Below are 16,169 nucleotides of genomic sequence, written 5' to 3' on the forward strand. Positions count from 1 at the left end.
AAAATCTGGAAAGCATAGGTAAACAGCATTTAACACTTTACATGTTTTCTTCTGAGCCTTTCTTCCAGGCCCTTTTGCCCCCTAGAAATAGAAATACTTTGTAAACTGCTCTTTTTCCCCCTTAGGTCTGAAACATTTTCTAAGTCACCAAAAATTATTTCACATCGTTTATCATGACTATGTGGTAGTCTTATTCCTAATCACCCAAACGTGGTAGTAACCCAAGTGCCCTTTATGGGTAATTTAGCCAATGGGACGTCCAAACCGTGACGTTACTGCTCTCAGTGAGAAGGGTCGAACAATTGGTACAAGGACCAACCTGAATGAATTCCCAGGAGAATAATACAGAGTGGCAAATGCCAATCTCAAAAGCCCACCTACTGTGATGATTCCATTTGTATTAAATCCTCTAAATGTCAGAACAATAAGGATGGAAAACAGATTAGTGGGGGCCAAGCAGTTGGGGATGGAGGCTCTAAAGGGGCAGCCTGAGGGAGCCTTGTGGTGGTGAACACTTCTGTGCTGTGGTGGTGGCGGGAACACAGATCTGATAATAAAAGTGCCTAGAATGATACATGTGCAGAGACAGGTGAGTGCGTGTGAAACTGGGGAGATGTGGGCAAGGTCTATGACATGTTTCAGTGTCTGTTTTGATAATGTGCCATAGAATAGTTTTCCCTGTTTGGAGAAACTGGTTGAAGGGCACATAAGACCTCCTGTACATTATGTTTTTAAAACTTCCTGTGAATATTTATAATTATTTCAAATTAGAAAGTTAAACCACAGCATCCCCTAAAAAAAAAAAAGTGCTGGTGGCAAGACTTTTGCAGAAAAAGAGAGATAGAGATCAGTTTTAATCAATGTTGTTAAAGGTTATGATTAAGTATCTCAAATTAATTAGAAAATACTTGAAGATCTGTTTTCCTGACTAATGGATTTTAAGATTGCTGGGAGAACAGCATGAACTGCAAGTATGCTTTTAAGCTAAACAAGCAAGAAAAAGACTTTATTTTGCTTCATTCTAGAAAGAAGAAGTAAATGAATGTGGTGAAACTATTGACAGAAATAATTTGAAGCGGTCACAAAGCCATCTTCCTTACTTCACTCCTAAACCACCTTCAGATAGTGCAGTTATCAAAGCTGGATATTGTGTAAAACAAGGAGCAGTGGTGAGTAGTTTAACACAGTATGTGAAATAATGAAAAATGAGTATGCCTTAGCAAACTGTCAACATACACATGGTTTGCTTTGTTTTGTGAAAGACCAGCTTGCTGACCAGGAGTCAGGAGAGGGCCATAGGGGTTATTCTGTGTTCAAAACTCAGTGCTATTATTTTCTTGGTCTGTAGGCGGCTAGGTAAGTTAATGCCCATTACAACTAACCTGCAATTTTAAGTGAGCTTTCCTAACAATTTAAATTTATTCCAGGAAGGGTTTCTGTTGATTTTTTAACCCCCTTGGGAGTGGGTCAGGGAAAGGGAACTGTAGTAGGGAGATGGCAGAAAAGGAGGGCAAGGAGGGTGGGGTGTGGATCACTTACTTGGTACAGGGTTGGGCTGACCCAAGTTGAAAATGCTGAGACCTTGGGTTACTGACTTAACATCTCAGGCTCTCAGTTTTTGTTTTTGTGTTTTTTGGTGTGTGTGTATGTAGAAAATAGTATTACAAAGCCTACCATCCAGAACGTTTTTTGAAAGATGTAGATGAGAGAGCTCACAGCATAGCACTTCGTCATTAGTAAGAGCTGTTACTGGTTGGCCCAGATAACAGATTGGTGATAAGAAACTGTGGAAAGAGCAAGCACATTTGCCAGTATTGTTTCAGTTCCAAAGTACCCTTCTAAAATATGAACTAAATCTATAGATTTTCATGAGAAAATAAACTTCGAAGTTCAGAAATAAAGTTTAAAATTTAAAAAAAAATATTACTTAAATATCTACTGGCAGTTCTGCTTGATCTTATATAATAACTTCTGGCAACTCTGATGAGCTCAGGCCAACCAAGGCAAGTTCTTTCACTCCTAATTGTTTGACCCTCTTTAGGCTACAGGAAATGAAGGTGAAAGCTGAAGGTTTTTCATTCTTGCATGTCTGTAGATCAAATCAGAATTCTCATCAGGCTGTGTGTTAATTAGGCCTCTTAAGGAGACATTCCTTTCTGTTGTACTCTTAAATCCAAAATACTGACCCTTAGAAAATCTGAAGTGCTTTCACAAAAACTATATTTCATTGACAAAAAATGTTTATACAGAGTAGGTTCACTTTCTTAAACATGTTACTTTACTAGTTAGTATTATAAAGTACCTGTTGAGGATTCATGCATTTTATAGATGAAGAAGCTTGATATAGTTTAATAACATTTCCTGTGCTTGCTGTTGAACTCTTGACAGGCTTTACTTTGTTGGGGATGGAGGGGGGTAGGGGAGTGCTTTCTTTTTTTTAACTTTCAGAGCATCAAAAATGTAAGGCTATATTATAAAATCATATAATAAGAGCTAAAAGCCAAGCACCAAAGTTGAATTAGAAGTTCAAGGCCTGAGTAGCAAAAGAGATGAAATTTCCTGTATCTCTTCTTCTAAGGGAGGGTGGTGAGGTTTTCCGGTGCTTGACATTTCTGATTGTGGGTTTATATCAGAAGAATTAAGTGGTTATTAACATTTGACATCTTAGAATCAGAAGTCTCATGTCTGTGTTCATCTCTGGTAGATGAAAAACTGGAAGAGAAGATACTTTCAATTGGATGAAAACACAATAGGCTACTTCAAATCTGAACTGGTATGTTGCTTTATCATAAATGTTGCTTTAAGAAGGTTTTAGAAGTGTTACACTGTGGTAATTATATAATTTCTTGTCCTGTTTTCTATTTTTAAAATAATTAAATTCTTTTTTTTTGGAGATATATGCAGTTCAGTGTATTTTGTTGTGATGCTTTTGGTTAATGGTATTTTCGTTCAATACATCTTAGGTAAAAAGAGAGTACCTTCAAAGGCATTCTACTCTGAAAGAATTAAAAACTTCGGAACCCCTCAGTCTACACATTTCCTTTAAAGGGGCCGTGTAGGAAATGGGAAAAAGTTCACATTTGACCCTCTGTATTTCTGCCTTCTCTTCCCTGCCCTCCCTTGACATTTTCTCTTCCTATTTCAGATTGACTCTTTTGTTTTCTTCACATAAGATGTTTTTGTCCCATCTGAAGGTAGAATCAAAGATTGACGTTCTCTCTTTCACTTGTTTGAGTAGCATCCTTATTTAAAATACTCTTGTCATGTGATCTGTGTTCTGCAGTAGTTTGTTGGATAAATTGAACGCAGTTCTACCTCTTCTCTGACGGACATTTGACAGAGGAACCATATGCCTTGATGACGGCACGGAGCAGCACCGTCCAGGTGGACTTTGCACTGATAGAGATGTTCTGCCGTCTGCCTTGGCCAGAGCTAGTGGCACCTGTGGCTGAAAAATACAGCTGGAAATATGGCCACTGTGACTGAGGATCCTGACTGTGTTTAATTTTAAAGTTAAAACTGGCCATATTTAGTGTTCTTTTAATTCAAATAGTTAGGCAGAGCTAGTGACTCCTCGTGGACAACAGAGCACTGGAGAATAGGAAGGGCATGTTTTAAGGTTCATCTCAGGTGTCTCTTCCTCTGAACAACTTGTATGCCTTTCCTTTACACATGTGGTACCCGATGCCCACCTCGGGCATAACACGTCCCACTGTGGTTTGTTACTGTGTACATATTTGTCTTTACCAGTTAACTGCACGAGCTTCTTGAAGGCAAAGATTCTCTTTTGGAACCTTTTATCATCACAGCGCCTGGTACTTAGAAAATAATCAACAAGTATTTTTGAATGAACTGAAAAATGGCATAGCATAACAGGAATAGCCATTTTAGCTTGGGACCCTTTTTTAGACTTCAAAATCTAAGAGTCTTAGCTGGAAGCAGTAGCTACTTGGTTCAAAAAGTACCAGCCTTGGTGTCTCAGAAGCTGTACTTGTGCTTAGTTTGATGATTTTCTTAGTGCTGCATAAAATAATGGTATGTCTTAAACTCAGTGGTATGTCATTTTCAGTGAAATACAGTATAGTATTTCATGAAATGTTTAATACTGTGAATACTATGCCAATTGGGAACTAGTTATGTCATACTCGAATCTTGTATCTGGTTTTGTAGCCTTAGTTGAAGTAATTAGTATATCTAATCCTGTTTGCTCAGGTGAATAATAGTGCATGTATTCTAGGATTGTAGAAAGTGACACATTTAAAACCCAGCACATTTAAAGTCCTGCCACTTAGTACATGTTTAATAAACTGTGTTTTTAAAATGACAAATTTAACTCAGAAGCTGGCTATTTACTACTCTGGTCCCTTCTATATGAAAAAAAGAAGTACTCTGAGGAAGTACTCACTGGGTCCATAGCGGTTCATCGAGGAAAAGATGGATGGTTATTGGCTTTTAATAAGCTTACATTATCATTTAGGACATCAGTAATGTGAACATGGGTTATATGTCAGTTTCCTTGTTTCAAACCACAGTGTATATAAGGTTATAATATTTTCGCCCTTCTAATGCTAGGTGGTTCAAGTAGGTAGATTTATGTCTTAGATGTGCGTCAGGAAGGAAGCATGATTTTCACAATAGATCTCCAAATAAGGCAGCTAATGATTGGAAAGATTTTTAAAATGTATGTCTGTTTATTTGCTTTTTTTCCAATAGGAAAAGGAACCTCTCCGAGTAATACCACTTAAGGAGGTTCATAAAGTCCAGGAATGTAAGCAAAGGTAAGCACCACCTCAGACTTGGTGCCTAACACAACTATTAGCACACAGTATATAGTTCCTCAGTTTAATTGATGCACTTTCAGATGGTATTTTTCTTTATTACTGCCAGTGAGTTTTGCTAAAACTTTCAAAGCCTTCAGATTAAATGTTGAGTTTTTTTGTTTGTTTGTTTGAAAACTGCAAATTAGGGAACAGTTCTTAAGCTTATTAATGGAAAGGACGGAATTTAATATGAACAACTTCTGTCATACTTGACAGATGTATTATTTTAGTATTTCAAGGTTGCTGCAAAATAGAGCTTTAATAAGAAAATATGTTAACTGTACCACTGTTTCTTTGAGCAAACTCTTTCTTCACAGTTGAAAACTTTGGATTTTAAAGTTGTTTTTGCCCCTTTCTAAAAATACATGTAACTGTATAAAATAATGTAGAATTCAATGCAAGAATAAATTGAAAAATGATAATTTGGCATTTTTCAATTAAATTAATATTTTACCTTTAATGTTTATTGACACGTATTTGGTACTGGGTAAATAAATGAAAAGAAAGCTATCAAACAATTGCTGCTTGAGTACAATTGGAAAATTTGTTTTGTTAACAGTGACATAATGATGAGAGACAACCTCTTTGAAATTGTAACATCGTCTCGAACTTTCTATGTGCAGGTAAGATACTTCTTTTGAGATTACAGATCCTCCTAACAAGGAATTAATAATTTTAGAGGTGAAATAAACATAAATAAACGTGTTGGTCATAGAAGTAAGGAAAAATATGACAAATGTAATTGCCAACTTAATAAAGATGATGCTGTATCTAAAGTTATTGGTAGATCATATGTTCAGCAAAGTGATATTCTTTGCTATAAATTAATTGAATCGAATCAAGTTTTATATGGAGGAAGGGAAATGTGCTATTTAGATGCTAAGTCTGTATTTTCAATTTGGATTATTTTTGCACATATTTTGGAATTTCAATTATATCACTTTCTGGTAATTTTCTAAAAAGGGGGACTCAAATATACATAATAAAAGTAAATAGTAGATCTTACTTCACTAATGGTGGATAGGTATCCTATGTTTAAGTTTAAAATATGCTTTTTATTTAACACATTCATTTACTTAAAAGTTTTTTTTATAAGAACATTTAGTTTTGTTTTTAAAAGTTGTTACATATGCTTTTTGCAGAAAATGTAGAAAAATACAGATACATGAAGAGAAAGGTGCTTTATAAAACATAGAATTCTACATTCAGGCAGCTTTTGTTCTTATTAGGCTATATCTTTTTATACCAAGTGGGGTCATATGCAATATAATGTTATATCCTACGTATTTACTATATTATGGTCACTTTTCCCCACATCATTAAGAATTCTCTGAAAGCCTTTTAGAACTATGTTCTTTTATATGAGTGTTTTACAGTTAAACTATTTCTGAACTGTTACTGATCATTCATTAACATAGTTTTTGTACATTTACTGTGGTATAACATGTTAGTGAACATTTTGTGAATAAATTTGTCTGGATGTCTTACTTCCTTCTGATCAGTTTCTAGATCAGGAATCATATTAGAGCATGAGCTTTTTTAAACCTGCCTTTTACCGAATTGATTTCTAGACTGGTGCTCTTGCTTGTGGTGAACGAAAGTATACTCTACCTCTGCCTGCTTTAAGTTTTTCCCTTTTAAAAACTCTTTGTTATTATCATTGGTTCAAAAATATTACTTGTGTCTTTAAATTTTTAAACTTAAATCTAGAAGGGGCCCTACCTCGCCACCCCTCTGAGGGCCTTGTTTAATTGAAGTCATTGGAAGGTTTTTCTAATGCACATTGGAAGCCACAGTCCTATCAAGGAAGAGCCTGCTTTGGCATATGCCTGCCAACACCGCTTTTAGGATTTTAGGGTACAATTAGAAATTGTTTTTAGAAAAATAACATAAGATGATGGCACAGTGGTTTATTTTTTTATTGCACAATTCCATAAATATCCATCTTGAAAATTCAGGCAAGTATGATTGGAGAGCAAAATGAGAAGGTCTTTGACTTCCTCCTCTTCTTGTATTCTCTCCAAAACTGTTCATGTTGACACTTTTTGACGTGTCTCATCTTAGAACATTAAGTGCCCAACTTCCAATTAAAATAAATTTATATTAAAAAAAAAGCGCCCAACTTACTTCTGTGTGTTATAATTTACCTGGCAAAACCTGGTTCAAAAAAGCGATTTGTAAAATTTCTTAGAAACCATTGCCTTAGGCTGATCTTGTTGTTGACACTGTTAATTACCAAGATGAACACATTGGATTTATAGACAAAAGAGCTGATTTTGAGGAAAACTTGAATGAATCCTTCCTTCCCCTTAGGCTGATAGCCCTGAAGAGATGCACAGTTGGATTAAAGCCGTCTCAGGTGCCATTGTAGCTCAGCGGGGACCCGGCAGATCAGCGTCTTCTGTATGTTTCCTGTTCTCTGGGGTGATACTCCCTTGGATCCCCGATCCTGTCAAGTTCTTTTTCTTCCTCCCCCCCTAATCCTTTTGGTTTCTTTCTGTTTTGAGATTTATCTGCATGTTGACTTTCATACCGATTGGACTTGCAAAAAAAAAAAATAATGCATTTCTAATTTAATGCTTCCTATAGTGTTATGTATACATAACTTTTCTGTGCATTGTATTGTCTTAAATGCACAAGCAGGGCAACTAAAGAATGAACGTTTCCTTGTTTTGTTTTAGGAGTTCTTGTTAGTAGGTCCAGATTTGGTATAATTTCGCCAACTCTTAGTGTGGTATTTGACCTAATCATTTAAGGCACCTTTAGTTGTAGCATTACACAATTTTGTGAAGTTTTCTCAGTTTCCTTTTTAACTTCTTGTAATTTCAGTTTAGGTTTTTTGCCTTAATAGTGCCATAAGACAGCTGAGCAGCTTGAACCTTAAATATAATGTTCTCTTTCCATTTCATGCTCATTTTTCACTTGGTTAATTTAAAAGGCTGCTTTTCACTATGTTAATTATCTTTGTGGCAGTATAGTAGATTAAACCAGCTAAACATTCTCAGTAAGGAATATGTTTTTACTTTTTAATTTACCATGTACATCATAAGAATAAGATTTAGCTTTAGGATACTTTGGTCACTGATCTCTGATCTGAGAATACAAATCTACTAAGGAATGGAAAACTTGCGAGCATCTTCAAATGCAGTATATTTGTCTACAGAAGGCAGTCTAACACTGATACATAGCATGATAGCCTTTATTACCGGGGCTCATTGTCGATGCTGATGTTCTGCACTTCTAGTATTTTCTTGGAGTGCTAGTATTGCAGTAATGCTGTCTTTTAATCTTTTCTTGTTAGAAATGACTCTAGGTCAGTAAATACAAAAAAGCCCATCTTTTTTCATTTTTAAAGTTCTTATATCCTTTTTGGAATAGCTCAAAAATTATTTTTAGAGGTGTTAATTTTGTAACCACCTGTGTTTTATGTGACCTTTCAGCAGGCAAGTATGAGACTCTCTGCAAAAACAATATCTGTTGGGAAGAGGAAAAGCTGGAGAAGGGTGTTTGTGTTTTGTGCTTTGTGGTGGGGGCAAAGTGGACTCTCTGTCTCTAACTGTCAGCAGAACTGTCTCTTTTCCTCCCCTCCCCAGGATAGGTTAACTCTAATCTTAGCTTTGCACTGTGTTCCAGATGCGGCAGGCCAGAAGGCTGTCGAACCCTTGTATACAGAGGTATACGTCAAGAACTGGGGAATGCAGCACGTATGTGGGCTCTCACGCACACATGCCTTCTTACTAGAGGGCCCGGACTTACTCACTACTCACAGCTGATTCTAGAAAGTTGAGTTAACCAAACTGCCTTCTGCAGTTATCGTAACTGACTTTGTCAACACTAACGCAAACAATTTCATTATAGTCATCAGGTTGGATATGTCTATTTAAAAAAATGAAAAACAAAATAGAACTTTACTAATTTAAAAAGTCCTGTCTATTTTCTAAAGCTTAATTTCCTGAGTTGCCACAAGAATTTCGATTTCTGTATTTCATGTATTTGGGAGCTTTTTTATGCTACACCACTTGAAATGCACGTTTGTGGTAATATGTACAAACTCACAGGTGCATACGCATTGGATAAACTCTATATTACTATAGTTTGCATATTAGCTCTTAGGTGAAATTTAGCCATCCAATGGGAATCTGTAGTGTTTCAGTGGTTTGTTTGTAGCACTTTTTTTTCAAAGCCACCAATGTCACAAATGAACACAATAAATTAGGAACTATATGGCATTGCATTTGGTATAGTCATATGTAAGGTTAACTTCAGATTTAATTTAGTCAGAAGAGTATTGAATATTCACAACTGAAATTATCTTATGACAGTTTTAATAAATGCTTAAGTATGTGCCCTTTGCTCTCTTTAAAATGTCAAGCCATGTGAATGTATGCCATATGCAAAAATAAATAAATGCAGTTAAATAAGAAGCAAAAGGACTATGATATTATTGGTTGCAGGTGAAATTCAGGGAAGCAAAAACTAAGTTTATGAGGCTACCAGACAAAATAATAGGTTTGAAAAATGTTTAATTCTGCTTATTAAAAAAGTAATTGCCTTTTATTTTTATATTCTACATTTTCATTGTTTAATCTTCCTAAAACATATGGGATAATTCCTACTGTTTATTGAGAATAAACTCTTAAGTAAAAATGGTAAAGCTGGTAGGCCCCCTGTTAAACACAGTTCAGTTGCAGTTGGTACACTGCATTCCAGTCTAGGCTGACTAAGCCTTTCAAGTGTCAGAGCTGCCAGATTTGACTTTTGTAACAGAACTGGTTTCTCAGTGGAAATGGTTGTTGGCTGTCATCGCTCTAAACTCACCCCTAAAAATGCACTGCTTTGGGGAAGAGCTTGCACACGTATGCTGCACGGCTCATGCTTCTGCTCTGTGTGTGTCTTGTTCTGTTTGTTTTTCAGAGAATAAAGTCTCACACTGAGTTACTAACCCTGTCGTTATTGATTGCCTGTGTCTGACCACCACTCCTCTTTGCAGGAGCATGCCAACAGTCCTTCCGAGCCCAAACACGCTCTCCTCTCTGGGAGTGCCGCAGCAGCCGCCCCACATTCCGCAGCCTCTCGCAGCAACTCTCTGGTCTCAAGCTTTCCCATGGAGAAGCGAGGATTTTACGAATCTCTTGCCAAGGTCAAGCCAGGGAACTTCAAGGTCCAGACTGTCTCTCCAAGAGAACCAGCTTCCAAAGTGACCGAACAAGCTCTGCTAAGACCTCGAAGTAAAAATGGCCCTCAGGAACAAGATTGTGACCCCGTGGACTTGGATGACGCAAGCCTTCCAGTCAGTGACGTGTGAGGTGGAAGCTCGTGGAGCCTGACCCGCCTCATCAGCCCTCAGTGTCCTTTTCACAAGGCTTCTCGCCAAAGATGATAAAGGGGAAGTGGGTTTTAATGTATAGAGTATCCTGCCTCATCGCCATCTTCTTTATAAGCTGGTAAGCCAGGAAGCTAGCAAGTGGCCAAACGAAATGTAATTTCTTTAAAAGAAAGAAAAAAGCCCTGTTAGTATCAACTGTCTGAAGCTTTGTTCTCATTGGGATGATAAAAGTGTGTGTGTGTGTGTGTGAGACACTTTTTCCTAGTGAATTTGACAATTTAACCGCTTCACAATTTAAAACATGAAAAAATGCTTATTAATTACTTTGGTTGTTTTAAAAATGCTACTGTGACTTCCTATTAAATGTTCAGTTCTACACATTCTTACTGGTTAATATTATTGATTGAAATATTGCCAGACAAAGATGTCTAAACTCATGACGTCTGTGGTGCTGTAAAATTTATACTACAGTGTGGACAGTTTTGAAACGATAACCATTTTTGATGCTCTGGATCTCAAGGTGAGTAGTGCATTTTGCATAGAGAGGGTATTATTGAACTGTTAGTGAGGATTGTGGGTTGTACTGTTGGAGAAAAGGGGAGAATTAGAATTCAGACAGGTATATCTTGGACATTTGTTTGTAAAATCTTAGTCAAGATGTACAGCACAGTCATTGGTTTTTATTCAGTGAAAATTATTTGGTATGAAATTTCTTGGAGGTCTGATTTTCTTGTCAAAATTTTGTAAATAGTTCTTCTATATTTGAATCAGTGGAAGACCTCATTTATATGTAAAGATACTGCCCTTAGTCATGTGGTTGTAGCCTCTGCTTTTTGTCACTAGTAACCTGTAGTCAAGTGTTCATCTTGTTTAGGAATGTTTTGGGATTAATGTGCTCAAAAGTCCTATGTGATTGGTTTTAAACAGTTGGGATAAAATTAATTTTTAGTAGCATAAGTTAATGTGCTAAGTAGCATACCATTTTGTGTTAGAGATACCAGAATGTTGTTATTCTACTCTCTGTGCAATACATGTTTTAAGCACAAATTTGAGTATACATTTAATCATGGGGATGTCAAAAATATAAGCTCCTCTCTAACAAATATCGTTAGTTTCAGGTGTTGAATAATAGACCAGTTTGACCAAGTACTGTTTCTACGGTTCAGTCTTAAACATTCGCTTTAAGAAAATAGTCTTGAATTTCATATGCTGCTATTTTTTATGATATTTTGCCATATTACAGTACTGTTTTGTTTCGAATTCATACATGTCGCTGTTTCTCCTTTTCATTTTCTCAGATGACTTTTTGTTTGAGAGCGAGAAAGTGGGAGTGGATTTCTTAAATCAGAGTGGGGTCCAGAGGTTACTATCTGTTACACTAGAATTATCATAGCATCAGTTTAAAAATCCAAATGCATAAAGAATGCACCACTCAACATTTTTATTCATAAGCTATTATTTTTGAAACTTATATTTAGATTTTTCTTCTTTTTTTGCAGCTACATTTGAAAATGGTAGAATGGAAAGGTTTTAAGTTGTTATTTTCTCTGCAGATGCATCCATTTCATTGGCTCTTTTAGAAAGCTCTTTTCTCATGGGCACACCGAAGAAGTCTTGTGCAGACAGTTGACGATATTCAGGAGCCTAATGCTGTTTTCTTTGGTATAGCTTCCACACTGCATGTTCATTTTAATATTTTGGTATTGGTAATTTGATATATTTCATAGTGGCAAAATATTAGCTCTATTTTGGGACTTTTTATAGAACTACCCTTGCATTCAGTAGCATAGGAAAATGTTCTTGTGATTGTCAGGGTCTTCTAATATTTATCTCAATACTTTTATAATTCTATGAAATTATTTAATTATTTTAAAACATATACTTTTCTTGTAAATATGTCACAGCTGAATTGTCAAAGAATTACTTTGAATACCTTAATATTTGCTGCATTTTTTTCTGTATATATAACATGTCTTCTCTCAGAATGGGAATATATGTGTGCTTCCCGATGTTTACTTTTATGTCTGGTATCTTTATATGTCAAACTGGTTAAACACTGTAATGCTTCAAAATAAACTCAGAATTAATTCTAACTTATTTCTTGGGACTGATTCAGTTCTTGTGTAAACAATGAAATAAAACAAATACAAAATATGTTTGGTTAATTGATGTGAATTTACATGTTTAAGAATAGGCTAATTAGTTGGTAGCCTTGGAAAGGCATTACTTGATAAGAAATTGTGCAAGGAAAGATGAGTGTTTTGGGGAAAATGAGCTTATTTTTGCTTAATTAGAAAACATGTTCTCAAAGGCAATATTAGCTATGTTGAGTTCAAAGCATCATTTGAATCATCTGGGCTGCACTTGTATTGCTTGCTTATTAGTTAGATGGGTGTGAGGTGACTAAAAATGAGTGCAGAGGACGTGCTGATCCACACGTGGGCTGTGGACATGACTCGTAAAAACACCCCACTAAGTGTTAGAGGCTGCTTCTCGCAAACCCGCTGCTAATAACAAATAGTCCACCTCTGCTGGGTATCCAGCATCTGATGAAACTGGATAAGGATATATTAACTGGTGCAACTTAATTTCTTTCTCTGAAAAGTATTTTAAATGTTTTTAATTAAAAAAATGAGAAAGTTCTGAAAACTTCGCTACTTTTACAAAAAAGGAAAAAAGAGATCCCTTTCTCAGTCGTCTTTTTACTTCTTGTTAAAGCTGTACTTGTGTCTGTATGAACAGTTCTAACAGTGAGGCAGAAAATGTTCATATAAAAATGGAATGATGTAACAGCTTAGTACCAGATTGGATAACAATATTCCTTTTCATGGGGGGGTTTGACATTTCGCACAGGACATGTCTGTAAACTCACTTAGATGGGTTTATATTTGCCATACGTAAACTTCCCTGTTAAGTGGGTCTAGAACTGATTGTTTGTATGAGTTGTCTATTTTTTAATGACTTATGAAAATCAAATTTTTGTCAAACCTCATTTAAGACATATATTAATACTGCTGAATTTACAGTATTCAATGCAATTTACTGCCGTATTTACAATTTTAATCCATAAGGTCCTAGTGTGTTATTTTTGTGACAGTGACTAGGTCTGTGATGTGGTATATTCATGAAGTAATAGCGCCACCTTCTGGTTATATCATTGTTAAATTTGAAGTAATTTGAAATCTCACTTTATTTCACTTAGAAAATTAAAGAAAACATGTAATTGCCTAGGATGACTTAGAAATTAATATAAAATTTAATGCAACATTTGTGAGTGACTTTTTTAAACCTTTTATTTGGAAATAATCATAGATTCCCATGAGGTTGTAAGTAATAATCCAGGGTTCTTGTATACCCTTCACTCAGTTCTACCCATAAAACAGAACAGTGCCATCACCACAAGGATCTCTCATTGGTGCCCTTTTATAATCACATTTACCTCCCATGTTACAGGAGGAAAATAAAAAGTCATTTGCTTACATTCATATTAGGTTTAAAATCTAGTCTATTTTATTCCAAGATCTGGGCTCTTAACCATTATGGTATTGCTGCCACAGTAGAAGTCTTGAAAATTGCTCTGTTTATATTGTACTATCTCCAAGGAGTTGAACTTTCCTTCAACTTATTTTCAGTGTTTTTCAGAACCACAATATTTCAAATGATAGATTTCTTTATACATGCATTTGCATCTGATATTTGAGAATCAATAGTAGATAAATATCCTGATCATAACCTCCCTGAAAGATTTTAAGCCCTGACATTGCCATGATATAAATTAATAAGGTTACCAAAATAAGGATTTTAAAATAGCTTTGAAGTGAAGTTAAGTTGCTCAGTCGTGTCCGACTCTTTGCAACCCCATGGACTGTAGCCCATCAGGCTTCTCCGTTCATGGGATCCTCCAGGCAAGAATCCTGGAGTGGGTTGTCATTTCCTTCTCCAGGGGATCTTCCCGACCCAGGGATCGAACCCAGGTCTCCCGCATTAGAGGCAGATGCTTTAACCTCTGTGCTTTAGGATGTTGAATTCTTGAATTGGAAAGAGTTATGGAAACTGGTTATAGTCACTGGGTGTAAGGTAAGAATGAGGTGTTTTTCCATGTGGAGAAACTTTGGAACTTCTGATAAACTCAGGTCAAATTGGTGTCTTCAGTGTACAATATGAAGTGCATAGGAAACCTAAGAAGATGATGGGGACTTGGAAAGGTCCCAGGAGAGAAAAAGTTCTTGATAAGTAAAACCTATGGGACCAGAGAGTAAATTTGGAAATGTTGATCTGAAATTTGAAGTATCCAAGTTGATGCATAAAATTTGAATAGTTCTTTGAAGTTTCATTGCCCCTTTCTCCCCTCCCCTTTACCCTGTCGTGCTGGTTTTCTTCAGTGGCAGTCAGCGTTGGATGGGGGAGCCAGGAGAATGGCTGAGTGGGTGGGAGTGTGGGGCACTTCCAAGGGCTTCCCACATGGTACAGTGGCAAAGAATCCACCTACCAATGCAGGAGATGCAAGAGAGGTGGGTTCCATCCCTGGGTCAGGAAGGTCTCCTGAAATAGGAAATGGCAACCCACTCCGGTATTCTTACCTGGAGAATCCCATGGACAGAGGAGCCTGGCGGGCTATAGTCCATGGGGTCGCAGAGAGTTGGACATGACTGAGCGCACATACACATTCCATGCTTTAGGAACTTAACCACCTCAGGCTCATTTTTGCCTGTCTTTGGTAACTTCACGATTGGAACTTACTCTGTTCCCTGTGGATCCTTATTATTATTTCCAAGTAGAGACCATTGGTCCCAATGACATCTTTTCCTTTGTGACTTTCATATACACCATGCTTCTCGTCTTGGCTCACGTTGGCACTATCCTTGTTTCTCACTCTCCTTTTGCCTGTCTGTATTGCAAAGGTGGAAGATTTCCTAATGGATTAGAAATGGCGAGTGAAAGGAAGTGATGTATTAGAGGTAAAGGCAAGTCCGGTGGCTTGAACAACTGGAGAAACATGTAGTCCATGATCTGAGGTAGCAAAGATTGCAGGTAGAATAGGTTTGGATGCAGAGGTTGTAGCTGAAGGATTGAGTGTGATGGTTTGAGATGACTATTAGATGCCAAGGAGAAACATCAGGAAGGCAGTTGGCTATACAAATTTGGAATGGAGGGAAATCTTCATTGGAGATAAAAACTGGGGAGCCTTCAACATACTAGGTGGTGTTTGAAGCTACGAGACTGGACTAGAGAGAGAGAGAAGAAAAGAGGACCAAAGAATGGATGGGGCATCCCAATGCTAAGAGCTCAAAAGAGGAACCATGGTGGAAAATGAAAACGTGTGGTTACTGGTCAATTGAAAGCCAAGAGATGCAGATGAGTCAAGGGGAAGGGGTCAGATCTGTCCGTGATGCTCACAGGTCTAGTAAGAAGCCAGCTGAGAAATTTGGTTTGTCAACGTGGAGGCCATTGGGAATCAACAGGAGCAGTTTTGGTGGGGTGGAGCCGAACACGGCTGCTGTGAGGAGTTTTGCTGTAACAGGAGCAGAGGAGTGGGATGCTTGCTGTTAGCAAAAGCAGAGTCAAGTTTGTTTGTTTGTTTGTGTTTTTAAGATGGAATAGTGGCATTTGGTTGCTGGGATGACCTAATAGCAAAAGGAAGACTGATGATGTAGGAGATGGGAAGGATTGTTGGAACCAAGTCTGGCGGGGAGATGAAAGGGCTTGGCTTTTTATACAACGTCAATGTTTGTCTGTGGTAGGAAGGCAGAGTAAGCGGAGGCATGGGTGGGAGGAAGTCTCTGAAAATCCACTTGCTTCAGTCTCAGCGAATCAGGAAGTGATCCTCAGCGATGAATGAGATGGGGAAGGCAGTATTATGAGGCTGAGGAAAGAGTAGATGTGAGTTGTCCCTGCTTGTGGAGAAGGAAGGGACCAGGGACATAGAAGACATCTTGGCAGTTCTGAGAGCCCACTTGCGCCTCTGCTCATAAATTGCAGGTTAATGTTAAATAACAGGTCATTGCAGTCATTTTTTTCATGCT

General features: G+C 37.1%; 1 protein-coding gene across 7 annotated transcripts in view; it reads left to right on the plus strand.

Annotated features, from left to right (window-relative positions):
* Positions 1–12,243, plus strand: part of PLEKHA1 (pleckstrin homology domain containing A1) — a 54,071-nt gene extending 41,828 nt beyond the window's left edge. For 3 of the 7 annotated variants that reach the window (XM_069566750.1, XM_069566756.1, XM_069566751.1), the window contains exons 7-12: positions 1,026–1,169; positions 2,705–2,773; positions 4,714–4,778; positions 5,380–5,443; positions 7,134–7,223; positions 9,811–12,243. In XM_069566750.1, coding sequence (XP_069422851.1) covers positions 1,026–1,169; positions 2,705–2,773; positions 4,714–4,778; positions 5,380–5,443; positions 7,134–7,223; positions 9,811–10,125 — 747 coding nt within the window. In that variant the 3' untranslated portion in view covers positions 10,126–12,243. Of the gene's footprint in view, positions 1–1,025; positions 1,170–2,704; positions 2,774–4,713; positions 4,779–5,379; positions 5,444–7,133; positions 7,224–8,453; positions 8,525–9,810 lie in introns of all 7 variants that reach the window. The other 4 variants (XM_069566752.1, XM_069566753.1, XM_069566754.1 and 1 more) reach the window with 2 other exon arrangements.
* Positions 12,244–16,169: the final 3,926 nt, after the last annotated feature.

The sequence above is a fragment of the Ovis canadensis genome, chromosome 22 (assembly GCF_042477335.2).
Source record: "Ovis canadensis isolate MfBH-ARS-UI-01 breed Bighorn chromosome 22, ARS-UI_OviCan_v2, whole genome shotgun sequence".
NCBI classification, from domain to species: domain Eukaryota; kingdom Metazoa; phylum Chordata; class Mammalia; order Artiodactyla; family Bovidae; genus Ovis; species Ovis canadensis.